The following is a 27,953-nucleotide window of genomic DNA, read 5'->3' as shown; positions in this document are numbered from 1 at the left end:
AGCATTTGATTTCCCTCATCTTGCCCTTATGTTGTGTAAAGAGAAACATCCAATTTGTAATACTCTAAAACTCCCCCTCCCCTAAAGGCTACGTGCCAAATTTAGAAACACAGGTTTAATTAATTTCCTGTTTGTTTCTTTTTATAGCACAAGATGTAGAAACACTAGAGATTCTCACCAACACTGGAGTTTGCCCTGTCTTTATGACAAGAGTTTCCTCCTTGAACTTTTAGTGTTAAGGGTTTTCCCATGTCTTTAGGCAGATCATTAACAAGCTGGTAATCACCATCAGGAACAACATCCTAATACTTGCTCAGGCAATTTTCTTAAGCTATTTTTTCCCATTCATCAGCACTGTGTTAATCAATTACTGATATCCACAACTTTCTCAAAAACTCTAGTTAATTCAGCTGTATAAACACAAACACACAGTGGTATATGCACAGTGTTACGAACTATTCCATACAATTCACCTTTATAAGGCCTAAACTATGTCTCATTTACAACTGCAAAACTCCCATCAACAAAGTTCTACTTAAACAGATGCCATAAAGAAATACACAAAATAAATGCCTTAATATCAATCATTTTGATCCACATTTCTTCTCAACATTTACTCTCCCTTCACCCCTAGATAAAGATATTAACTGAGCAGGACTTACAGGCTTACGAATATTGTATCTTGCTATCTGGATATTCCAAAACTAGATTGCACTGGATTAAAAAAAAAAAAAAAATCTAATTAGGCAGGTAAAAGAGACGTTAACTAGGCAGGCCAAATTAGAGTTAGAAAAACAATTATTTTATGGAATCAGTTATTATCTGGGAGCAAAAAGCATGCAGAATCAAATGACAGCACATAAAAGGAATATACAGAAAGGTCGGAGGTACTGCAAAAAATCTAAATAGTTCATTTACATCAAGGGTCACTATAGAAGAAAACTGATACCAAAGCGTTTTTTGTGAGCGAGACTGGGAACGAACAGACTTGATGAAGTTCTGTATGAAACTGAAGTAAATGTGGAACACCAGAAGTTACCAGAACCAGGTGAACAGCACCCAAGAGAGCTAAGAGGAAAAAAAAATTCTGATAAAGTCACTATGAAATCATTTTATTCTGTTTGCAAAGTGACAGAATACACGTAATAGCATTACCAGGTTGGTGAGAGGGCCAGATAGTATAATGTCATTGCAGTTTTGTATACAGGTTACATAGCACTCATAGAATCAAGGTTCTCAAACATTTATCTGACTATTTTCCTACTGCTTATAGTACTAATTTTTTACCTCCTTGCGGGTCCATGCAATCCTCTATTGCTCACCGTTCTGTACAGTGCTACTGGTCCTCTCTGTCACTGAAAATATCAGTCCATCACCACCAAAGCCATTCTGTATGTGGAAGTGACCTGTGATCTAGCTCGTAGATCACTTATTTCAAAGTTCATTATTATTATTATTATTATTCTTGCTTAATGTTTTCCAAGTTATAATGACCTGTGTATCTGGCATAAAGAAGATTATAATGAAGATTTAGCTTCATAGGGATGTTGCTGCTGACACACTACTATCCAGTAACAAAGAAAAGCCACTGGAGTGGAAGCAAGTACAATTTAGCTTCCTCCTCTTAGAGATAAGGAACTGGAAAAAACAATTACCAATTCCAGATAACTCCAGATAAAAGTCATAAAAAATTCTGATTAGTCTCTCCAAATCTGAATCTTCCCATCAGGAACAGAAGCTTAACATCTGCATCACAATTTTTTCTGGTTTTTTTGGTTTTTGTTTTTTTTTTTTTTTTTTTTTTTTTTGCGGGGGGGGGGCGCGGGGGGGGAATGGGGCAGGGAAAGGAGGGAATTTAAAATAGTAAAAATGGGAAAAATTACAGCCTTATTTCCATAGAATTTTTATGCTGAATCAGCTTTTAGGAAAACAATGGCTGAAAACAGGGTGAATCAAGTGAGGGACTGCATCCACAGGTGTTTGAAATTAATCAGTTTGGTACAGGAATTACCACAATCCAAATAATGGAAAACAATACATACATCCACATATATTTGTAACACTAAACACCACAAAGCTAACAGTCCATAAAAATACCTTTTATTAGGCAATATCCACTGAGCAACTACAAAGCCAAACAAGAAGGAAAAAAAAAAAAAAAAAAAAAAAAAAAAAAAAAAACCCTGACAGCCTATTCGTTCATTCTGCAACAAACTGGAACAACTTTCAGCTAGCCTACCCACAAGTAACTGTCCTAACGGCAAGTCACTTGCCTTTTCAACTATTTATAGTATTCTGGCAGGAATCCAGAACAATAAAAAGGCCATGGCAACCCTGCCAATATATTCTGTTACAGCGAGATTCTTCAGATAGCGGGTAAGTGCTCATAGCATCTAGTTCAATGGTATGCATTTCAGAAAAACAAATCTTGATTCAACCGATTAATACCCACTGACAAATGAACCCATAAAGACCATTCTGTGGCACTAGAAATGTAAATCTTTTTGATAAATTATGAAGACATCACAACAGGAGTCCTCATTTTAAAAACCTTTCCCATGCTGAACAAAGTAATGCTTTTTATACTACTGAGAAGAAGCAGGGTGCTTCTGCCCCTCTCCCCAAGTCTGAAAAGTTACTTACATACTCATTTGTCACAGAACAAAATGATCTCTTGCATGTCACAAACAATGAATTTATAAATCATTTTGTGAACTTTCTAGCAACAGGGATAAGGCTATTCCCATATAACACACTTGCTAGAATGGCTAAACTAACAAACACAGCAAAGCAAAGACCTTGGAGAACGGAGAACAACTGGACACGTAACTTCCCTCATGCTCTACAAACCTGGGCTGTCACCTGCACCTTCACAATAAGAGAGCTAACCAATCATCCTGATATTTGGGAAGAAGTTTTTGTTAATACAAAAATATGAACCATACAAAAACATAAATTAAGCATTGCTTAGTCTTGAGGGAAGGTATCAGCCAGGGAACTCTCCACCACAGTCTAGAAATAACGGTGATTTAGACAGTGCCCAGGAAACTCTCCAGAGAAAGTCTGGAATGTGTCATTTCATTTCAAATGACAAACTCCCCCATCAGGCTCCTGCCCCGCTCCCGCTCAGAGCCCAGTGGGTACCGCCACGGCCGCACACCTCCCACCAGCCCCGCGGCAGACGGAGACAGCAAACTCTCCCAGGTTCATCTTTCTCACGAGGGCACCTGTGCCAAGTTGGCAACCGCCTCACCTCCATAACCCAAGGAAAGCAGAAGCGCAAGTTCAAAGTTCAAAGCGCAAGTGTACTAATCAGCACGTTACATTGTTTTAGTGCTGTTCAGAAGGGAGAGCAGCGATGCCCGTCACGGGAAAGGCCAAGGGGCAGGACGCAGCGCTGCCAGAGATGACGCAGCGCTGCCTCAAGTGCCGTCTGGCTTCTCTTTGTGCTGTCGCAGGCGCTTCAGCCTCGTTCCTACACATCTGTAGAGGAAGTTATGCAGGGCAGCAAACTATCACACATGCTTAAAGGTAGGGAGAAAGTTGCGGGTTTTGATACCGCTGCACGTACAGCTGCTTGTCCTATAAAATGTATATATAAACGTCTGTATACATGATCTTCATATTGATACGGCCACACCCATAGTAGAAGTTACAGTATGACATATAGGATAGCAAATACCACACTTTGGCAGGCAAGATTTCCTAGGTATAAATGCTGCACAGACCAGCCTCACCGTCGTCCAGAGTAATGTGGTGCAATGCAACACAACTCATCTATCTGCAATGCAAGCTTTCATCTCATGAATTTGAGGTTTAAAATCTCATTTAAACAAAGCATGCTGACCCAATGATACAGGAGAGGAGCCAAGGGAATATACATATATCCTCCCACTATGACAGCCTTGCTAAACACAGTTATTTCTAGACTTACTAACAGCTAAAGCTACACATACTTTTTATGCTATAAGGGCAACGGCAGTTCTCTGAAACCAGACTGACCTCTTGAAGACTTATTGCTCAGTCTCAGCTAAGAAAGGCTGCTTCTTTGTTCCTTATCAGTCTCTGTACAAGGAAAGCAGAGATGCAAGTTCAAATAACTGTTTAACATCCATCCACTTTACTACCAAAGAAATACGCAAATAAATACAGTTTTCCACTTTTGTGCTTCATGCATCAACAGTAAATCTGAAAATTGGTGAAAGATTCGTAAGCTGCGACTAGAACAAACCCTGCAAGACCCAACAACAAAGCATGATTGCTTAAGACGATCTGTGTGGGCACTAAGTTTCAGATGTCCATGACAGTGATGCTCTGCAAGAAAGGATGCATGAACACCTACTAGATAAATAGTTTTTGGGTTACAACTAGAAGGCTTTAAAATTTTTTAAGTACTTTTGTTCTACTGTCCTTAAACACAAATGTTCACATAAGTAACTCTCTATGCAGAGTTTAGGCCATGGAAGAAGAGCCAGAGGCTCCAAGAAGTCAGCTACAAATGCTGCTGTGGGTTTGGTTTTTGTTGGGGTTTTTTTTTTGGTTTTGGTTTTTTTTTTTTTTTTTTTAATTAAACAGAGAATATGTTTACATAATATACAGATGGGTTTCAGTACAAATAAATGCTATGGCAGATGGCAGCTTCATGCCATAGTTCTGGCAATGCCAGCTTCCACAGCTCTCGTCCAACTTATTAACTCCTTTTCCTACCACGCTCTTTCAGGTATGTCACCACAATTGTTTGTGGGCTGACACTTGATGAGGTCTGGGAACTGCTCCAACGGGGATGTGAAGGAGGTGACAGAAAGAAAACTATGACCAGGTTTGTTCTGCGGTTTATTTTTCAGCTACATCTCACCTGGCTAGCAGCTGGCTGAACTGAGGGAGTAGTAGGGAAGGAGGGAAACCTCCAGGCACCACTGGTACCAAAACCGAACCCTTTACATCAGTGTGCAAAAAATAAAGGATACAAATAAACAAACAAACTCTACTATACTGGTCCTACAACAGCCCTCTACAACAGAGAGGGCTGTTATGACTCTTTTGGTTAAACTCACAATTTTAAGGCCATTCATCTAGAATATGGTTTCAATCCTATGGTCTAAAATATGGTTTCAATCCTTGCTTCAAACAATATTTCATCTCAAAATGAGTTATTTTTATTTGATGCCAAAACTATCTGTCGCTGGGTAACACAAACCATCTTCAGTCACTGGTGACGAAAAACTGGGGGGTTGGGTGGCGCTTTTTTCTTTTAAGAAAAGAAGCTACACTGTTAACATTAAAAACAGTCATTAGAAGACAATTAAGTAGAGAAGTATCAGTTCTTAGGCTGAGGACCTCAGCTAGAGAAAAAAGAAAAAAGTTATCTCCAAAAATACTTAATGATAGAAGGAAAAACTGAACACGAAGTCCTAGACCAAGGACTGGCAGGAGAGTTTTGAAAAGTAATCTAATTACAAGAGGAAAAGTTCCAAGGGGACCTGACAGTGAGTCTCTCCTCTTAAGAATCTGGGACACTGGGTTACACACCATCTGCGCTGCATTTCCACAGGAAGATAAATTGACAGTACAGAGCTTCAGAGTCAGAAATTTTTCAGAAAGGGACACAAAGACAATTAATTTGTCAAAATAATTTTGGCATTAATACAACGCATAAAGCATACTGAGAGGACAGCATGCAGATGAAGTTTTGAATACAAGCATATACAGGCAAGAAAAAAATTACTAGAATTCTCTATAGAGAGAGGTAAAACAAAGTTTCCAATGGCCACTATTTAAGAATACCGTTTTTATAAATTTAAAATAGAAACTTAATTACCTTTCATCTGACAAACACTGTTAATATTGTCAAGCTTCAGCAACCACAATTAAAAAATCAATAAAAATGCACACCTACAATCATGCAGTTGAGATGACACAGCAATTGTAACTGATATCTCACAGCCTTGGGTGCTTTCCCATTTCTTTTACTGAACCTTCTTCCGAGAAATATACACGTGACTGCTCACTATTCACTGGCATTTGCTGTCAGGCCAGTTCAAGTGAGATAAGGAAGTAGAATCACGTTTTGTGGGGAAGAAAAAAGAAGAACCAGAGACAGTATTACATGGGAGAGATTGCAAAGGCCTTAAGAGAAAACCAGAGTAACCCAGAAAACAGCCAAGTGGTTAACGGTGCAGCCTGTATCCTGTGTCTTTTCAGGTGAACTCAATCCTACCACAGAGGAAGGTTGAGCAGGACTGTTCAATTCTTTCTTCCTCTGGCATGCAAATGCTTGAGAATATTGCAATCATATTATTTCAGGAAATTAGGGGGAAAAAAAGAAAGTGTTGAAAAACACCCTGATTTACTCTAGAAAACTCATGAGAAAAGTCATCAAAAGAATGGGTTCCCTCTATCCTTCAGTCAGTATTGCAGTTTCTAATGAGAGGACCTTCATCTGTTACTCTTTATCTCGGCAAACAGAGGTCATTTAGGTTTTGATTACATGGTAAAAACAGCTGATATATACACGGTATATCAACACTGCCAAATAAAAAAAACCCCTAAAACCCAAACAATATACTTAATGTACTACTAATGTAGTAATCATGTAATCTTTCAGAAACAATGCCCTGAAGGGTCTACTCTGAGCAAAGCATGAGATGGCAACTCCAGGGATCTGGAAAACATTGGCAAATCAGTTGCCTTGATTTTTTTAAATTTTTTTTTCTAAACAAAATCCAGCCACATAGTGTCTATTTTAAGTAGCAAAATAAGTAAATACAGTCATTAACACGCTCCGAAGGTCTCCTTAACAGATTGCACCAGCTAATACTATTTTAAAGGGATTAAACTGTGTCTATGCAAAGCTTGACAAGCATTTAAAGATCTGCTGGGTAAAACACCACGGAGGCAGGATGCTAGAGAGAAACAAAAACATGGTTATGTCGTCAGCATTTAAATGATACCACAAATGACCCCTCGGATACCGAAGATTTTCTGAAGAAATACAAGTTTTATGCAACTAATACTTAAATCTCATATATCCAGCATCGGAAAAAAAAGAACCATAAAGACAATTTAAGTTTTATGTTTATGTTGGTGTTTCTTGAAGATACTGTACAATCCGTTAGACTGACAAAGTAAGGCAAGTTTATTCCAGCTTCTAGTCTCATCTGATTTTAATAACTGACTTCAGGCTCAGGCTAAATTCACTGGTAACAGACACACAACGGCAAATGCCCTCCACCAACACTTTCTGTGCCACGTGCAGTGTTACTGAGGATTCTCAGACAGCCTCTCCAAAAGTGATCTTTTACAACACCTCTGAGCAGGCGTGAAGGCAAAGATAAGGATGCCTGAGTAGAGACTGTGAAATCTAACACAAGCTATATTTAATTTCACAGAGGATCACACAAGTCAGAGACAAGCAAATTGTGAACAGATTCAGTTTTCTTTATGATTAGCTGACATTCCTTCAGAGGGGCATCTGAAATGGAGAACACAACGGACAGCTTGAACAGGACTTTACACAGCACAGAAGGGAACATACTGAAAAACGCTTCACTTCTCTCTTTCCTACTCTAAAACAATGTTATGTTAAACCACTGACTGTTCTCAGAACATCGTTTAAGAGTTAAACCTATCCCCATTGGTGACCCCGCCACAGCTCACTATCAACAGTGAATATCTTGGGCTGAGAAACTTCTCCATAGGTACCGGCCAAAAAAGCACTTCCCTGCTTTGGTCACGCCTGTGACCGCAGGCGACATGTCAGAGCTCTGGGAGAGGAGAGCTCTGGGATCGAAGTCCGGGTTTACCAAGGAGGGCAGCGCAGCAGCGTCAGGAAGAACAGGCTCGCACACAGTCGAGTGCACAGCCTCATCATTCTTCAGTCACCGTGGCAGAGTCGCTGCCTGAATATCTTCCTGTTGTGTCCTCCTCCTACACTTATCAGCAGCTGGCAACATTATATAGCATGAAAATATACCATGAAGGTGATGGGTGGAGATCTGTGAGTTTGGGGTATTCTTTTCAATATGTTTACGTGAATAATTTGAAGCCAAAGGCTTACTGTATTTTCTGAAAAACTAGGTATTTTCCTCAAGGGCACTTTTTGTATAGGTAATTGCCAGGTATTTACTAAATTAATTATTTATACAACGCATATATATGTAAAAAAATTTCTAAACTCGTTAAAAAAAAAAAAAAAGGCATTCTTTCTCTTAAGTTGCATTCACCCAAGAAAATGAGCTGAGGGAAGTGTGATTCTGTTCAGATTTGTTGTTCCCGAGTATTGAAGTCATATATCTAATCTTGACTCCAGTAAAGAAGCTAAATTATAAAACAATCACTGGTTTAGGAATGCAAGTACCAACTGCATATTATTTTAAAGTTTGTTTACCAACACTGCTAGTCATTTGCAAAGAAACAGTGCAGGTCAACCCAGAGAGTTATTTCAGCTGCCAGAAGAACCCTCTAAACAAATAATTCCTACATACTAAAGCCAAAGAGTTCAGCAAAGAACGCTTATGTCAGAACAAACCATGAAGGAAGCAATCTGAGTAAACACAAGGATAAATGCACGGTCCCAACTCATCAATATGATGCAAATCCATAAATGTGTTCTGTGGGCATCTAAAATGTAAAGAAAAAAAATACGCCATTTTGGCCTCACTGCTCTACAACACGTCCTCCAGAATCCCTGGAATCTCCCGACAATCAAAAAAGGCCCCATCAGCAGTAAAAGCAGATCATGCAGCAAGGCTGGGAGAAAGGCAGAAACCACAAATGGTAAATTCAGCAGTGCTCTGCAACACCTGGAAAACCCAAGAATATGTATGGTCTGAGTGCTCACCAGCACCTGCTGTGGGTCAGGGCAACACACCAGCTTCTGCACAGAGCCACAGGTGCCTCACATCCTGCTTCCCAATCATCTGGGAGGACTTTTGTCCCTCTTGTTCCCATTACTCTGTCCACTATGTCCAACATAATCACTCAGCTTTACTGATAAGCAAGCCACTTATCTGCTTCAAAACATCCAGTATGAACAACTTTCTTTGAAAGAGCACAGAAATTCTCCCCCAGATCACACCTCAGTGTCACTTATCCAACAGGGTAACCACACTCAGCTGGATGCCCTCGAGACATTGCTCAGCTTTCTTCAAAAATTGCTAATGGCAAGAACTGTGATAAAATACATAACACAGACCAAGACCATCAGTCTAGACCAAATAGGAAAAAAGGATGCTAATGACTTGTATCACTGTCTTACCTGGAAATCAAATTGGTGATCTCTAACATATGAATAGTTTTCTTTCATTAGAGTTCACCTGAATCACCCAGGGTCTACTTACAGCATTTAAATTTTTATTTTTACTTTTTTTTATTATATGCGGGTTTTTGGGGGGGGGGGGGGGGGGAGGGGGCGGGGGTTTGCAATCTTCCAAAGAAACTGAGCAACAGAACTTTGCATTCTCTAAAAGTAATGTTTTTAATGCCTACTTAACTGATTCAATACACACACTTCTTAAATGAACACTAGGACTGTATTTTCCTATGGAAAAAGATGAAGCTGCATCATTTAAAGTATGTTGGAAAGAGGCGAAACATTAACCTAATTTCAAAAAAAGTGCTATGAGAAAGCTTACCTGGTTCCTAATATACATTCACACATATAAAATTAAATTAAGATACTCAAGACAAAATGTTAACCTACCCCACAAACCCACAGGGGATTCTCTACCGAAATCAAGACACAGAGTTTAAGAACAGTCAGAACCTGTCAAAATACTTTTTGTTTGTGTCTTTTTCTGCTAATGCTAATCCTCTGATATTCCATAAGCTTTTTGCCTTTTGCTGGCCTAATGGCAGAGAGAAACAATATGCTAAAGCTTTCCCTTCTCCTACAAATTTGATGATTTGACCTGTCAGACCAATTGTTCTTCAAGACATTTCATGAATTTCCCCGTTAACTCCTCTTTCCCAAGACAGGCTCTTGGGAAACTGACCTCTTTTGCACCACATACTTAGACTAGAGAGAGCTTTTCTTACTAGTGAGATTGATTGTGCAGTATTGTCAGACTACACAAGCTTTTATTTCTGAATAAGCTGGCCTATGGCATCCCCACAAGCTTACATCTCAATCTAACAGCTCACACTGACTCGGGTTGCAACTTGTGTGATTTTGTGTTCTATCAGTTATGAACTCCCATATTACATGTACAGGCAAATACGCAATAAAAGACTTAAGCTTTCTGAAGCCACCTTACAAGATGTTTCCATAAACAAACACATTGTATGCTGCACAAATTATTCAGATCAACTCTTCTTTGTTAGAGACATTCCAATGAGCTCCCAAAAGCAGAGACAGTCTTTGCTGTCTGTATTCTGCTTCTAACAAAGGCAGCTTTGTTCCCTCAGAAATGGCCTTGTCATGCATTAGAAGCCTATCTTGGTGTTTCTGGAGAGTTTCCATTAAACATGTTCTAAGTCAAAGTTCCTAGATATAAGCTTTAAGCAATTTTGACTAAAAGATAGTATTTTTATCAGTTCACGTTCTTCAGCTCACCAAACTTTTGTCTGAGCAACCAAAACCACTGATAACTACACTCATACTCAAGACACTGTATTTTTTAGTAAAGGAAAGGCTGCTTAAAATACAGCATAATGGGACAGATCCTCAACTTTATTACAATTTTATAACAAAAGGATGGATTTTGCTACCTTGAAAGACATTGAAAATGGGAAGCAATAGTTTGGAGATACCAAGAAAGAGGCTTCTGTTTCAAAATAATTTTCATTATTTACACAAATGAGGTTGTAGAAAGCCAACACAAAATTTTGGTATAGTTTAACAGTATTACATAACTCAGGAAACAAAATATGTTTTCATTTAAATTTAAAAAGGAGTTATGAATTCTGTTTTTACTCCAAGTTATAAAAAAACAAGTTCTTAAACCATTTGACTTTCCACACCAGAAAGAGTAAGATTATAATTTTAGGCTAGTGTGGTATTTTTCCATTCTCTCCCCCCCCCCCCACCCCCCCTTCCTTTGAAGACTATTAATCAAAAGGGTTATAAGAATTCCCCTAAAAATATTGCTCTCCCCACCCCCACCTCTGCTTTAAATATTTTAAGTAAGAAACTGGATTTAATGATTTGGAAGGCTTATTCAACACAGGGAAAAACACAGGGGAAAAAACCAAACACACACCTATGCATATAGCGGTACTAGTATAGTCAGCTGTGTCCTACAGAAAAAATCCAAAGGAGAGGCAAAGACTGCAGGCTAATTAAACCTTTGATTTCTATTAAGCTATCTAAAAAAGATGGCAATTACCCTCTAGTACATGATGGTTCTGTGACATCAACACTTGTCTAGCAAAAAAAAGGCTCATGATACTTTACAATTCACATTTTACATGAAATGTAGGAGAAGTCTTTAAAAAGTACTATTGCTTGAAAATAAGGACTTTGATAACCTGCACTCCCTGACAACACTGCTGTCATAAAACTCTCATTCCTGTGGTGGCTGTGGATTCAGACAATATCCAACTTCTGGCAAAAGACCTCAATTATAAGAATGAGAGAGAAACAAAAGGGAACAGGGGGATGGAGAAATGAAGGTATACTGAATAAGTCCAAATGTACACCTCTTATATAGCTCCTAAATTAGGTTTGTACTTGACACAATACATTAGACTTTCACATGTATGCCCCCATGAAACAAATCTTATTACTGCATAAACTTCAGAAGAAAAAGTCAAACCGCTGCACAACTGATGTAAAAATCCACAGACTTCGTGGGGCTTCAGAGAAAGAGAAGCCAAGAAAGGACACTACCATGACTGGGAACATGAAACTTGAGAAGTTCCACAAAGGTAAATGTGGGTTTAATGCTGAAGAATTCAGAACATCACTATTTCTACAAGAAGGAAACAAAGGGGACAAAAGAAAAAGGGAACAAAACAAAACAAAAAAACCCACCCCAAAAAAACCCCCAACCCCCACAAAAAAAAAAAAGCTGAAAGGGTGGGAAGGACTGACTCCAAAAATATTCCTAGCCTGACAGACTCCTTATCCAACCATTAGCCCCGTTTCCGAAAGAAGGCTAGTATTTTTCTGTTCCATAGGTAGAGAGAGATACATTTAAAGTTGTACAGTGCTACAGTTAAGATCAATCAGTATCTTAAATAGGCCATGTGCTTGATTTCAAGCTGGAAATAAGAAGCATAGACTTTTTTAATTTTAGTTTTTTTATACCTTATGTAGACCACAGTAATTCACCTGCTGATATTGCTATTAACCAGGCTAGGATAACAAACAAATTATAACAAAGCAAAGCCTCATTAAACAACTTTTTGAAATAGACCTTCAAGTATTCATAACCCTGAAGTACACTGTGAGTGCATGTACATATGCATGTCCTGTATTAAGTAATGCTAGCAGTAATTATCAGCAATCATAAAACAGACTTTTCAGCATTCGTATTGTGTAAGATCTGCCAACATTTCTTTTTCATTAGGCACTATTTGTATTGTAACTTTTTTTCTTGTTATTGACTTTGTACTGAAGAAAGTTACCAAAAAAAAAAAAAAAAAAGCACAGCAGATGATCTTTTTAACAGAAATACAAGTCTCTGTGTCAGGTGCTATGGCATGCACAGCACTGTTCATAAACAGTAAAATGCCTATGTTGTTTACATAAAAGATACCACAGTCACACAGTATGCTGCACATTGAGTACTCAGTAGAAAGTAAACAGTGATTCATCTGATTAAGGAAAACACTGGCAAGAGTCAGTTCTTAAGGGCAAGTATGAAACTCTTGCTCAATTTTTAACAGTTTAATAAGGGCAGACTAAGCTTAATTTGATAGACTGTAAAGAATGCTTAATGTATCAACATTTAGCTTAGGAACTGTTTAGATTTGAAGGATTAACCCGCTTATTTCTACTAAAATACACTATGTTCTTTCCTTCCCTACCAATTTTCAGGGAAACTAATACCATGCCTATCCCCATTAATGTGAGCTCAAACATAGTGGCAATGTGAGTCTGTCAAACTCATGTGCATGTCCACTGTTACTTGTATTTTCCATCTTCAAACATTTGGAAGAAATGGTTACCACTCTAAAATGGTTAGTTGAGATTCCAACAAGAAACTTGCTTTTATGTTCAAACAGGTATTAAAATAATAGCCTGACATCTCTAGTTCAGCCTACCTGTAAGCTCTCCTTACTAAATCAGTACAGCCAGAAAAGTAAACAACTGTTCAATTTCAAAAATAGAGAGTGTTCTGGCAAGAAAAGTCAAGATTTTTCCAAATAAAAGCAAGATGCCTCGGAGAACAAGAGCAAAGGTAAGGCACAGCCTGCCTCTGCAAATACTACCACATATCATAGATAGTACTAACCAAAGCTCTACTATTCAAGGAGCTGCCTGTGAGATATATAAGGAAAATACAATCCAAATAAAAAGGGGCTTACTCATATTACAAAAACAGAATCTATGGTTAGCAAAATAAAACCTTAGCTGTTGGTATTATATGAAATGATTCTTTAGCACTGCAGAGCACATATATTTTGGTGCTTTCAAAGAACAGAGAATCAAATTTCATTCTGATTTATTTACAGCTTATAAAAAACTACAACTCTGCATATCAACACGTGCAACATTTGACATCTCATTCTTAAATTGTCAGGCCTAAATTTTTGCAGAATTTCCTACCTTGCAGCTGTTCCTGCATTTTGTGGTAACACTAAAGACATTATTTTGTATACATTTCATTACTTGCTTGAAAGATATTTTGACTACCACTAATCACCCCTCAGGTACAATTAAAAAACCCCAGTATTGTAAATGCATTTATAATTGCTAAATTTTTAATTTAAATTTATAATTTTTAAAATGCATAATTTTTTTTAAAATGTAGAAGAAATGCATTGCTACACTTACTTTTTGCTTGCTTCATAAACATCTGTGATATTGGAGAAAAGGTGATGGCTCTCTGTTTTAGTCATTGTGAGGCTCAGTTCCCTGGAATTTTTAAACATCCGGATCAGAATCTCCAAGCTCAGCAAATAAGAATGCTCAGAAGATATCACTTCAAATATTGCCTGCAAAGTGGAGGGAGGAGAGAAAAGACTTACTATTGACTAGGCACCTTTTTTTTTTTTTTTTTTTTTAAAAAAGGAAAATCTGGAGGAAGGGTGCAAAGAAAAAGTTACTGGATGTAAGCTAGAGATTGTAACATAAATATTCATTTCCATTATAGTTACACCATTTACTTCGAATAAGTGATGTAATATTAGTAAAAAAGACTTTTTTAAAAAGTCTATATTCAGACTTCTCAATGCAACTGCAAGAAGTTTGAAAACGAAAAACTTAACACAAACTATTTTCACTCATTCATACTCCTGAGAGGTGGGGTTTCTTTTTTTTTTTTTTTTTTTAATTAAAAAAAAAAACAAACAAAAAAACAAAAAAACAAACAAAAAAAAACCCCCAAAAAACCCAAACCCCCCCCCATGTCTCTTTCTGTGGTCTGGTTGGAAGCTTCATATCAGTCAGACTACTGTTGACCAGCCAGTTTTGCTTTTGCTCCTTTTAAACGGAAGCTGCTAAGTTATTTACTTGAAAGCGTTCTTGGGTAACAGAACTCTGCTTACCCAAGCATCTGCAGAAAAGCAAAAAAAAGGTTTTAGTCATGTATCAGCAGTGATACCTCGATTACTTTTAAAACATCAAGTTAGGAGCAGGCAGATGAGAAGCTGAGCTATCTGCAGCTGGGACAGAAGCCTGGAGGCAGAGCAGACAGGAGGGGGTGGCAGCCACTATCCCCGTTAGCGATTAGTGACCAGACACCAGCCAGGCAGTCCTCCAGTACATTCCCTCACCTCCCACAAACAACTTCTCTGTTTTATCAGCCTACCACTTAAGGAGTAGCCACTGTAACTTCCATCAGCTGGCTGACATACAAAGCAAACTTTTAATGGACTCTTGGACTTTGACATCCCCATACTTGTTCCATTGGAAATTTTCACATCTCATGTAGAAACCTATTCAGCTTTTAGACATCTTCTACCTCTCTAGGCTTTATTTGCTGTTAATCTAATAGAGTTCTTGTACGTATATACATGGAAAAAAATTAAATAATTTTCATGAAGCCTTTTGTCACGAGCTCCAAGTCACATTTGTCATCAATGCCTTCCAGGCATTACTAACACAGAATAATACCATCAGCAGAGGTAACGTAACTTTGTTCTCAATGTAACTAATGTTGGTACTTGCATGTATAATTTCATTAGTTATTTGCAACTAACTTCTCTAAGCATTCTCAAACCAAAGGAGAAATATATACCTTAAATGCAGCAGTGCAGATCTGAGTATTTAGAAAGGCTAATGCCCATCCCTCTACAAACACAGAGAGAGACGGCAAGAGGGTCTTGCACCTGACAGTCTACAGGAGGAGTTCACTTCGATGGTCTGATGTACGTGCTCTAGAGAAACCCTGCTCTTCCATGATCAGGTATAAAGGCAAGGGAGACTATGGGCGGGTTGAAGGCAGTCTTCCTGAATATTCCCAGCTGCCCACTGAGACAAACCATACTGGGAAAAAAATGCAAAACATTCTGCTGGGGACATTTGTTCATAAGATTTCTCAAAGAGCTCAAGTCTAGTGAATTCTGCTGGTGTTACTAAGGTAAGCTTTTGATCAAATACAATTTCTCTTGGGTATCCTGAGTCTCAGCGTTGCCAGACTGTGCTTTCAAAATTATTTTTGCCCTTCTAACCTTCTAAAAAGTCTTCTTCAAAGAACTGAGATTTTAATAATGAAATAACAAGTTTTGGACTTCTTTGGGAAAAAAAAAAAAAAAATCTGCTTTCGCTGAAGCCTTAAAGGTTTATGCAGTGCAAAGACAACTGCACTCCACAGAAAACCTACAGGGCCATTACACATACAAGGAAAGGAAGTCTAATGTACGTATCAGTAGTGTCTTCATCTTATTACCTGCCTAAAAAGCTAAAGGGATCTGGTGAAAGATACAGCAGCGGCTACGTAACAGCTACCACATACTACATGTTATTCACGACTGAATACTGCTGTGCAAAAAGATATGCAAAGGTGATGCTTAACATAACGTTAAATTGCCTGCCTGCCAACTCCATCAGCCTCAAGAATCTAGAGAAAACACACGTCAGCCAAACTCTGGTGGCAGATCTACCTACTGCTTGGCTAACAATGTGCAGAAAGGTGCCTAAAAAGGGCATTTTGGCCTTTGCCCAGAACTTACATTTCCAATCTTCAGCCTCATTGTACTTCTCCCAGCTGTGCTCACAAAGAAAGGATTTACCTAACGATTACTGTGGAGTTCCACGGCTAATTGGTTTCTATGCAGACATTTTTCAACACAGGAAAATATACAAGCTCTCTTATTATTATTGTTCTGGAGGGGGTTTGTTCATGCTTTTACTGAGGACCCTCATGGACTTCTTCCAGTTTGGTAACAGTAAGTCATTAGCATAGTCAGAAATAAATGGGTCAAAGAAAGATACTTTGCTTCTAATGTGTAAGGAAGGGAGAGAATATCATCCTACCATGACCCAAACACATTTTGGAGAATAAAAAATAAAAAAGGATTAAGAAACAATCTTGACTTTGACATACAGTAACTACACCACATTCAGAGGCTAGGGTGGCATTTACCAGGTGCTTGCTAACAGTGTTTCTGAATGACATCTGAAACCATATTGTGGTTCATTTGCATGATATCAAGGTAAGCAGATGTTTGAATCCTGATGGACAGTTTAAGAGGCCAGATGTATACTACAGTTTGTACACACATACACAGTTAGAGTTTCCAGCTTGCAAGAAAAGAAGATCTATTGAAAATTTCCTTCAAATCAGTCTGTCTATATGACACATTTTCTCTAGACAAAAGATGCACAGAGATCCATCTCACTAATGTGTTCTGGAAGTGGGATGCATATGAATGCATGACATTGCCATTTGATCAAGGTAGGAAGCAAACAAGTATATTTTCCTGCAGTGACAATATAATCCAATAGGCTCTAAAAAGCAATTTAAGAAATAGATGAAAAATAATTGATAAAAGGCAATTTAAAAGAAATACAGCACAAGCACAACTTGGTAGAACAGCTACATCTTAAGAATATTTATTTAGGCTCCCTCTGAAAGAATGGGCCTCTAATATTCAAATGAAAAAAACCCTCAGGCTTGAAAACATTTTTGGTAACATTAAAGACTTTACATTATAAAAGGCATCTAAAGAACTTGCTCTCTTTGAAGGGATGTAAATATGACTCTAGGAAACATACACTAAAGGGTCCTAAAGAATATGACTGAAATAAATGCCTTGTGTCTCAAAGCTTCCCAGCAGGAGGAGACAGAAAAGCAGAACACATGGCCTGAACTGCTGCACAGTCTCCTCCCCCAAAAAAGCCAAAGAAGATAGCGAAAGAAATGTAGCATTATAAAAAAAAACCCCAACAAACCATTGTCTAAATCTCATATATGCAATACAAGATGTTTCTGTATTCCATGTATGAACACAACAGCTGTAGGTCATGCAGCTAAATTAATATTTGAGGCTCACTATACACATCTGTGTACTTCACAGAAAACCCCAGTCAGGTCTCACTCAGCTACATTCACTGAGGTATGTCCTGAAGCAAAATGAAAATATTGGAACAAATTACCATGGCAGGTAATGCTACAGCGTTTCTATTCAAAAAAGCTTGGGGTTTTTTCCTATTGAAGGACATACCTCAAGAACTGCAGGTATATAGCTGGCTAGGTCAGGCTATTCTTTTCAACACCTCTCATTCATTTTGATATAGACCCTGTAAGTAAGGAAGGAGGGTAAAGCAGATAAAGTGGACAAAAGGAGCAAAGTGGAAGAGGGAAGCAGATAAAGAGGACAAAAGGAGCAAAGGGGAAAGAGACAGAGAGAGAAAAGATAACTACATCAGTAATTGCTGCTGTTGTCTGTACTGTTGACAGCATGGATGCACCTACTCCATTTCAGTGTGAAAGAAAAAAGGTTAGTTACATCAGATACACAGTGCTCACATGTTCAGAATTGTTCACAATTGCTCACAGGATTAGTTACAACTGAGGGGCATTGTAAAATGCTGTTCTTTGTTCCTCACTGCCTTTAAAAATTTATGTGCCACCTCCTACCCTCTGTGAACCCAAGGTTCATTTTACACCTTCCCCAATATAGCACGCAGCAGCAACTGCAGCAGTGACTGTCTGCTGCTGCTGAGTAGCCATCAACCAGGCTGCATCTGCTGGAGCAAGCACACCTAGGAGCCACTCCTCCAGCAAGAGCCGTGGGATACTGGCAGGAGACCCATGGCAGGGACATACGCACAACAGCAAGAGGCAGGTTTTGTTTATTTATTCTCCCTGGGGAGAGAAGACGCTTCACTCTAGGACACAAAGCAGTGTGATGAACTTGTCTCCTTATCAACAAATAGAAAGTATTAAATCAGGCATGCAGTGCATCCCTAAACAATCAACATAAAAGAATGTGTGACTTTAAAGAGTACCTCCTGCCTTTTTCTTTCTTCTTGGCCAATTGCTTCCGATAATCCATTCTTCTTTACCTAAAACATAAATGAAAATTTTTAACATCTTTTGTAGAAAAATGTGATTTAAAAAAAAAAAAACAAAAAACCAAACAGGACTATCAAAGCATTGCACTAAGAATTCAGCTAAAGAATATGGCCACTTCAGAAAGACGGCAATCAACCAGCAGAAATAAAAAAATGTCAGTAACATCTGCCATTTGACTTATCGAAAGAACTAAATAATTTCATTAAAAACTGTCCCAAGACACAAACACAGAACTACTGCAGCAAAAGCATGCACAGTTGAATCACGGTCACCCTGCACAACCTCCCTGGATTTTACACACACACAAGCATGAAAGCCGCCTTCTCCTTTTAAGTTAGATTTCTTGACTGACAGACGTACATCACAAGGTTCATTTTCTGAGTCAGCCTGAAAAATCTTAGTGTCTTCATTTGTTAAACACACCTAAAGGTGTAGACAAACTACCTAGACAGTTCGTTGGCCAAAAAATTATTCTGGAGGAGCTCCAGCTTTACCCTAAACAGACATGGCGAATGCCTGAGTAAATACCCCTGTATTTCTATCCTCAACCCTAGAATGATGTCTCTCCCCACTCTGCACCCTAAAGCCACATCAGTCAAGACAAGTTTGTCCCAGGTCTCCATACACAACCATCATGAACTCCAGCCACAGCCACATTTTCCACAGCCTGAAGCCACATGCTCAGCGACCAAATTCCACACCAGAGACCCCTGAAGTTTATCCTTAACCCGTGCAAATAGCACACGTTATGTCATTTAACAGGAGAACGTTAAAAAAACAAAAACAAACAAACAAAAAAAACCCAACAAACAAACCAGAAAGCAAAGCACCAAGGAGGGACTGACTTTATGCATTTCCTAGAGGAGAGTTAAACACAGGACCTCAAATCAGGAGGGTCACCTGTGTACGGCATGCTGAACCAGGGAAGGGGAAAGAGGTCGCTGCAGAGCACTACACACATGCAAGATGCTGTTCTCTTTGTGGAGCAGTAGTATGTCAGAAGGACATGAGATCCAACAGATGCACTTCCATTCTCCCATTTTTCTTTCAGTCTTCTCCAAATGCTCCTAACATACTATAATCAACAGCTTTCTCTCCTTACTCCACTTGTTCCCTGGAATTTTGAAGGATATATTGTTCCTTTTTATTCCCGCATACCAGGCACCACAAACCTGGACAGCAGGCTCAAGAGTAAAGATGGCACAACATTAAGAAGCATTGCACTTTGGTTTGCATGCACACAGAAGTATATACGCACACATATATACTTACAAAAATAACATAAATATTCCAGTGTTCGAGCAACTGTTCTTTTGAACTCAAGTTACAGATCCCTATGTCACCGCAAGCATACACGTCTGAATACCAAGCAAGAACTAATTAGATGCCTTTCTATTAAAGTACCTTTCAATCAACAACCTGAAAGCTTTAAAGCACTCATTAGGGAGTACAATGTCACTTTTTTCTGGATGCAGTGGAAGACTTTTCTAAAAATATGCTGACGCCGGAAATACCTATGAACATATCCAGGAGATTTCAATGCTTCCTGTTAATACAGCAACTGCAAATTTCCAGTGAGGTCAATGCAGCAACCACTGTATTCATGTTCAAAAAAAACTGTAGCTGTGTTTCATGATCATTACTTTGTCATATATGGGTGCATACATACAAAGTACACATATAAATTCATCACATAAGCAAATGGCTCAACCTTCTATTCTTAATCAACGGCAACACTTTCAAAGAGAAAGAGGCCCAAATATGGAGACTATTTTTGGCATACTCTGAAAGATTCAATTCTTATTTTTGAGGTGTCCAAAATGTTTTAGCTGAAAGACCCTAAAAATCACATTTGTGATATTATGCAAACAAAAACTTAATATAAGCTAAGAACATAACCAGAAAGAATGGAAGAGGCCCAACGCTACAGCTACTAATGTTCTTATTGTCACACTGGACTGCTTTTTTCCAGCAACTCCATTATGACTGATTCAACCATAGAGATGAGGAGGAAAGGATGAAAGAATGACAGGTTAACTCTGTGGTTACTTACAAGAAGTTCCTCCAAAATAAGGAGGTGCTGCAGGGCGAAAACTCACCAGAAATATTTCCTTGAGAAATACAGTAAGTGGCTGCACCATACACCAAACTGAACATGAGCCCTTTGATACTGGGAGAGAAATGAGAGCTAATGCAGAGATTAGCCCTGAAGATCCTTGACAGTAAATCCAGGTAGTTTTTGTTTTGATACCACACAGAAGAGGCAGCCATGGAAAGGTGACAGTGTGAGTGGCTTGGTAAAGCAACTTGCGGCAGCTTTTTAAATGAATGAGAAAAGTCACAACCGTGCTTGTCCCAAACCAGAGAAAGAGATTATCAGAAAAATGAAACACAAGATGACCAAAGCTTGGAAAGTGTTTCAGGTTAGAGAGACAGCAATTGAGAGAACATGCAAAATCTTGATGCAGTGCTATGAACACATTGAATCTTCTGGGCATGAAATGGAGGACTTGATGCTAGAACACCCATTTAATATTAAATACTTCAGTAATTATTAGCATTACAGCTATGGGACATCTGTTTCCAGTGCTAGATCTCAAGAATATTTTTTAAGAATCACAGCAGCACTGATAGTAGTAATGAAAAGTGAACATGCATCATATTCTCCAGGCTGGACAGTAAGGACCTGAAAACACAGACATTCAAGTTCAAAGTCCACCAGTCAGGTCAAACTCTGCAAAAGGTTGCCCAGGGAGGAGGTGCGGTCTCCACCCATGGAGATATTAAAAACATGACTGGACACAGTCCTGGACAATTTGCTCTAACTGACCCTCCTTGAGCAGGGGGGCTGGACAAGATGATCTCAAGAGGTCCCTCCCAACCTAACTGATGCTGTGATTCTTTGCATGCACAATAATACACATTGCCATTATTCATTACCAACTGAATGCTGCATTTGTTGGGAAGTAAATACATTTAATATAGCACACAAGTTAGTATCAATGCCTATGACCGCTGGAAATTCTTCAAAAATATTGAAGGACACTTTTGGAATATATTTTGGAAATACTGGTTATTCTCCCTAAATTAAACTTTTAAATTAACAGATGAAGGTTGGAAGGAACAGAGATAGTGCATAAGGTAGCTCTTTACCTAATCATCTGCTCAGCTACTGCTAGCTGTCTAATCTGTAACAGGAATCTAAAGAGGAAGAGGGTTCAAGAGAGGAATTTGAAAGGAACTGGATTTAAATAGTACTCTATTTCAGACTTTAAATGCTGTCTAAAAAGCTCAATCTTATTTTCACATGTGTGCGTACACTGCAGGAAGATAGAAACACCCTTTTTTTTTTATTATCATAAAGGATTTGACAACTCCATACATGAAGGTTTCACTACCCCCCTCAGACAGAAAGTCTGGTCAGAACTGCATCAGCTGTCAAGCCTATATGGCCAAATAAACATCCTGCAGAAAGAGTAGATTCATTCTGCTGTCTTTCCCCTCCATTTCCTAGCATAGTCACTGCTAACAAATAGCATAAACTTACTATTCTCCTCCTTTCCTAACCCATGTTGAAACCCAATACTTTGATATTTTCCAGCTGACTTCCTGTTACAATTCCACACTCACTTTTTAATACACATTGACAGCATGTAATTTTTCCAGAGAGTTATAAACACAGACACTATGAGATTCAGATTCCCATATTTTGTTTTCACAGTGCACTACCTTTTCCCATATACTCCCCACTTCCAACTTTGTAAATCGAGTAAAGACACTGAACAAGTCTGCTGTGCTAGAAATCGTAAAGAACAATTTGGTTTATGTAACTGTAAGCATGGCAAGGAATGGTTTTCTTACCAAGATGATCTTTATACTATTTTGGTCTCATGACAAATTAGTGGTTTTGAAATTATTATTATTATTATTATTATTACTGAATAGCATTCCTTCCAAAATACCTCAGCTGTTGAACATTTAACTGCTAGTTTGCCTAGAAGGCAGAAAAAATCCAATTTGACTTCATTATAAACAAACTTTTTTGTAACATTAACTAAATTAACTACATCTGAAGTATTTGATTTCTTGAAAAAAAAAAACTGAAAGCAAATCTTTTCAAAACCACAGTGTCTTGCCTTCTTCATAATTACTGAATCAAAGAGGGATTCGTATTTCAATACATTAAACTGCAAAAGGTCATCAACATCTGTAAGACAGCTCTTCTAAACAGAAAATCTAAATATCCTTAAAAGATCTTGCTGAGGCTTAATAACTAATTTATATAGGATATATACAGCCAGTGGCCCCAACTGTCAAATATTCTAGGTGATCAGATATGTAATAATCTTTCTTATGCCACATACAGAGATGAGGTTCTACAACATTCTACAAGTTACATAAACAAAAACCAAAAAATCCCCAAACCCTTCATTTTAGGGATATCGCTCCAGAAGCCACAAACTATCAAAGGATAAAATTAACCAGAGAAACACAGAATTTTTAGTTTCTTTAGTCTCAAAATCATGCATACAATGAAAGCCTGTGGAAATATCAGCTAGTATCATTAATTTGCCAGCTTATTAGCAGGGAAGCTAGCAAGACTACAGTACTGATTAGAACAGCTGAATTCTACTTTGTTTAACGATGCTACTAAGAAAAAGACACTGCAGATGCCTCCTAGACTGTATTAAGGATAGCAGAATACCACCATCTGAACTCAGCTTTTTTAAAATGGTTTCCATTAAACATAGGCAGTCAAATCAACTTAGAGATGGCTTGGAGCAATTTAGAACAATTCAACAGAAACTTGTTTGCAACTAACTGCAGCTTTTCTTTAGTATAATTCACCCTTTTAGTGAATTCAAACACTTTTTTCTTTTATGAATCAGTAAAGCTGTGTCTTTGCCAAATACAGGACTCTAAAATGAACTTTCTCAATTGCACTGCTTTTTATGTAAAACAAAGACCAGTAATTGATCAGGACTTCCATGTTGTTCTTATGAAATGAAAAACAAAGTTTAGGAAAAAAAAAAAAAAAAAAAAAAAGAACAGGACTAAATCCTGTTTAAGGTTTGGTCCACACCACTCCAATTTATTGAAAGGAACTACAAAGCACAGATTTCACTCCCGAGTTTACATGCTGTTAAGATTTAAACCTGTGTTTTCAGGCTTTCTGACACTATCTCATTCAGAACAGCCAGATACAGTAACATACATTAGCGTAAACTGTAACTCTGCTAAGGACCTGCATCAGTAGGGCTGCCAACACCTGTGCAGGCAAGGCCTAAGCAGCCATCTTGAGTGACTGTGGGACATACAAAGTCAGGGTCTTAAATTCAGTGTGCAAACAAGAGAGGCATGCTCGATTATTTTTTTTTTGTCCAGCACAGTTTAAAAAGGGAAAAAAAAGTATCTTAAAGCATAAAACTATGAAATATGAATTCCTTTGCATTTCAAAGTTGTATTGAATTTCATCATAAACTAGACCAATTTTTTTTCTTGCTAATTTCAAATCACATACTCTAACCAGTCTGTTATGTGGCCACATGAGCCTACAAACACTTGCGCTAGAAAAAGCAAGGTGTCAGGTAACGAGGAAAACTGATTCTGGCAGGAGCATCAGTCTATATCTACTAAAATTGACTGAGAAAACATGATTTATGCTTTCTTTAAGCTGTTGGAGTTACCTTACATAAAACCTAAACAAAAGCTAAATTGAGACCTCCGGATTTGGATTAGTAACATCTGAATACTTGCAAACTTGTCAATAAAAAAAAAATATTCAGAGACACCTTATATTTTGGAAGGGAAAAGAAGATGACAAACTTCAGCCAAAAACTCCAGCAGCAAGTGAAAAGACTTGCTTCAGTGCATTCCTGGATACTCTGTCTTTGTCTGGCTATACAATGATCAAATACTCACAATGGACAGCTGACTCCATGTTGATCTCAGGGGCTTATAGTGAAAAATAATCTTTTCATCCGATTTCTGCTCTCGGGGCTCAGACTCTTCATCAGAATCTATGTCCAGAGCTTTTTCTTTATAGTTCTGATATAATACAGCATTTTCTATAAAACAACAACAGTATGTCATTAATTGCTAGAAAGTTAGCTTAGTTGCTTTCATGAAAATTGTAAGTAACATTTAAACAATGAAAGAAACCAAAATGTCAATGTGCTGTTCACAAACTCCAACAGACAAAGATAGTATCTTATTTAGGATGGACAATGGTGCAGTACAGTAACAATGGATCACTGTACCACTACCAAAAAGATCCACACTGACTGAATTAAAGAACAGATGTGTCCTTTGTCAAGAAAAAACAGAAAACAATTTTTTCTTCCTTGGTTTGCTGTACAGTGTTTCATAATTAGCCAGCAATTTAAAAACGGAACAAGCGTGTCAGTAGTGCAGAGTCACTAATCTGGAGGTCTACCTATTTTAATCTACAAGACCATTGTAAATCCACTACCCATGCCAACTTGTATTCTGTCAGCTTTAAATACCACCTTCACACTTCACTAAGAGAAGGAAATGATCCAAATTTCAGAAATTTGAGATCAGAACTATTCCAAATAGAAACTTCAAAGCTTGCTTGAATAAGCATGAGGCCTATGACAAAATACACTCATTATGTGTTACAGTACTGCCAGTATTAATTCAGTAATATCAATGGCAAAGAAACACAGGTGTGGATCACAGCCTTTCCATTTCCCAACCTCCCTGACCACACACCCTCTTCAAAAGCAGACAGAAAAGACAGAGAGATTCAAGATCAGAATAACCTACAGACAGATTAAGCTGTTAAGAAAGCAAGCTCTAAAAGGTACTTTAGAGATGGGCCAGGCTTTGGACAATATCCAATCTCCCCCTACAAGAGAAAGGGGAAAGAAGTGAAAGGTCTGGCTGCTCCATGCACAGCTGCAACTCCTGTAGTCTTACTCCAGGCTGGGTGGATCTGTTTCACCTGCCCAGACCATACAGCCCTGGCTGAGTGTTATACAGGGTCTGGCCTTCTGCATCCGTTCTTTGGAATGTGTCTATATAGTTTTAAGACAGGAAATTGGGTACAGCAACTGAATTGAGAGAGGCATTACAGAGAAAGTTATTAGTTGGGATCAGTCCAAAATAGAAGGGAGCCATTGGAAGAGAATCTGGAAAACGTCATCAGGAGATAGTGTGAGAAAAGATGAAAGTAAGAGTAAGATAGGGGGTGATGCAAACAGAACAATGTGGAAAGTTTTGAAAATAGAAACAAGAGGAAAAGGAAGGTAACGCAGCAGCTGAGATGACCTTAAGGAGGCATTAAGCAGAGAAAAGCCAAGAGAGTAGTAGTTATTATAATGAAACTTCCATGGACTCATAGCCAGGAAAGAATTTTTTTCTTGTTGAAATATTGGGAAAAGCAGCAAACTTGGCGAAGCCCAGAATTAACGAGTAACATAAAAAAGCAGATACATGGATAGTGTTTTTCTGACACTTAAACTTGAAGCCTAGCTAGCAAGATTACAAGGTCAAAGAATTTATCCCAGCACCCTTGCCTGATGAGTAAAAGAGAAACAGCTGCATGAACCATAAACTAGGAGAATAACAATTCAGGTGTTTGCTGCAAGTGATGACCCCAAACCCATAAGCTGATCCACAAAAGCTATGTCTTGCACCTGGAAAGAGTCACAGCTGGAAGAACAAGCCTCATTATGTAATTCTACAGAACTGTTAGGGCTGAGATAGACATATCAATCAGTTCATCTTTTAGGAGGGACAGAAGTTTAAGTGAAAAGAAGCCTGTCAAACAAAACCCCACTTTTAGCCTGCCATTCTATATTCTTTAAAATATTCCCTGAAGTATGTCTAGTGCCAAAATTATGGTTCCATATTTTAGTCAGTTTACTGAAAAACAAGGTACTTAGTCTTTGACTATGTATGAAAGTAGTGTGCAAAATGATCCTGAAGTTTCCTTCTCTTGTGATCAAGCATATTATCAAGTCTTCTGTACAGAAAAGGGCTTACCTTCCCCATCAAACGTCCCTTGTCCTTTCAGCATTTTCTTCTGATTTTAACAGGAAAGAGATAGACACACATTAAAAGAATGCAAAATACCCAACAGTAACAAGTACTTCTGTTTTGTTTGATACTTAGGCATCAAATTAACAGGCCCTAATCTATAAACTTCTGATGTTGGACAAGTATTCATGAAAACAATTGTTTTGTCACTGAAAGTGAAAAGCTACTCTAGTTTTCCTTCTCTCACGCATTGTTTATGCGTATTTGTCCCAAATGCTTCATTTTTCCTGTGTTTCAAAAGCATAGTACACTAGCTTTGCAAGAGTTCAGTGACCCTGCAACTCATTTCACTGTCACTAGGCTTTTCTACGAGAATATAAAGTACACGACTGAGCGGCTGTCTTTTTCCACACACTCTGCAAAGAACCACCACATTAATTATTCTGTAAACTAACATTTTGAGGCCAAAACAAACCTCCGAAATAAAACAGCTGTTTTGGTGCAACAAGTCCTATGGTCTAAGAAGTCTATTTAAAAAAAAGCTACTAGCAAAAAGACTTTTGTGTGTAAAGACAGGACAATGTCATGTCCTCCTATTTTAAACATAACTTACTGTTAAAGTCTACTACCAACACCAAACCAAAACAAACCACCTCCCTACTCAGTAGTAGTTCACAATGTGATCAATTACTACGCCACCACTTGTAGGATTTTCACAAAAGCTTCCATAACCATAATTTTTAATTTGGCTGAAAACTGTCATAAAGCTGATAATTATTTTAGTAGCTACAGCATTAGCCCTTAGCCTGGAGTACTTTATTACACAATTCCAAAGACTCTGCAGAAATCTACCAATATATTTTAAGTAACAAATTATATTTAAAAAGTAGGAAATACAAGATTACAATATGATACGTTCAGGTAACATTATTTTCAGTAAGTCTGTAAAATTTAATTTTCATACATTAACATGCAATATAAATCTACTACTCCTAAGGAATTACAACCGAGAATTAAAACCAGGCATTCTGCTTTTACTTGCAGGCATTAAAATTAAGCTACGAAAAGATACATGAGATGGTCTCTATCAATTTAAAAATCACACTCTGATTTTTAAAAATACTTGAAAAGTAATGTCTCGGAGGAGTAAGGGAGGAAGTTAATTTTTCTGTCAGTCTGTCTACTCTAGCAGGCAGACTGTATTAAGTCAATGTCTCTCTTTTTCCTGTTTACTACTTTCTGGGAAACAAGTTTTAAAACATCAATTTGATTGTGAAAGAAAACCTCGATGTGCTGGGGAATCCAGCAGGAAATGCAAGCATC

General features: G+C 38.1%; 1 protein-coding gene across 1 annotated transcript in view; it reads right to left on the bottom strand.

The window, feature by feature from the left end:
• ARHGEF26 (Rho guanine nucleotide exchange factor 26) overlaps nucleotides 1-27,953 on the bottom strand; it is a 62,301-nt gene that overhangs the window by 32,867 nt on the left and 1,481 nt on the right. Inside the window, exons 2-5 of the mRNA XM_030028010.2 lie at nucleotides 26,637-26,676; nucleotides 24,549-24,694; nucleotides 18,560-18,616; nucleotides 13,940-14,100 (exon numbers count right to left, since the gene is read on the bottom strand). Of these exons, the coding sequence (XP_029883870.1) occupies nucleotides 13,940-14,100; nucleotides 18,560-18,616; nucleotides 24,549-24,694; nucleotides 26,637-26,676 (404 nt within the window). The remainder of the gene's footprint in view (nucleotides 1-13,939; nucleotides 14,101-18,559; nucleotides 18,617-24,548; nucleotides 24,695-26,636; nucleotides 26,677-27,953) is intronic.

Source organism: Aquila chrysaetos, chromosome 10, assembly GCF_900496995.4.
Source record: "Aquila chrysaetos chrysaetos chromosome 10, bAquChr1.4, whole genome shotgun sequence".
NCBI classification, from domain to species: Eukaryota; Metazoa; Chordata; class Aves; order Accipitriformes; family Accipitridae; genus Aquila; species Aquila chrysaetos.
This window is presented reverse-complemented; position numbering and strand designations above follow the sequence as displayed.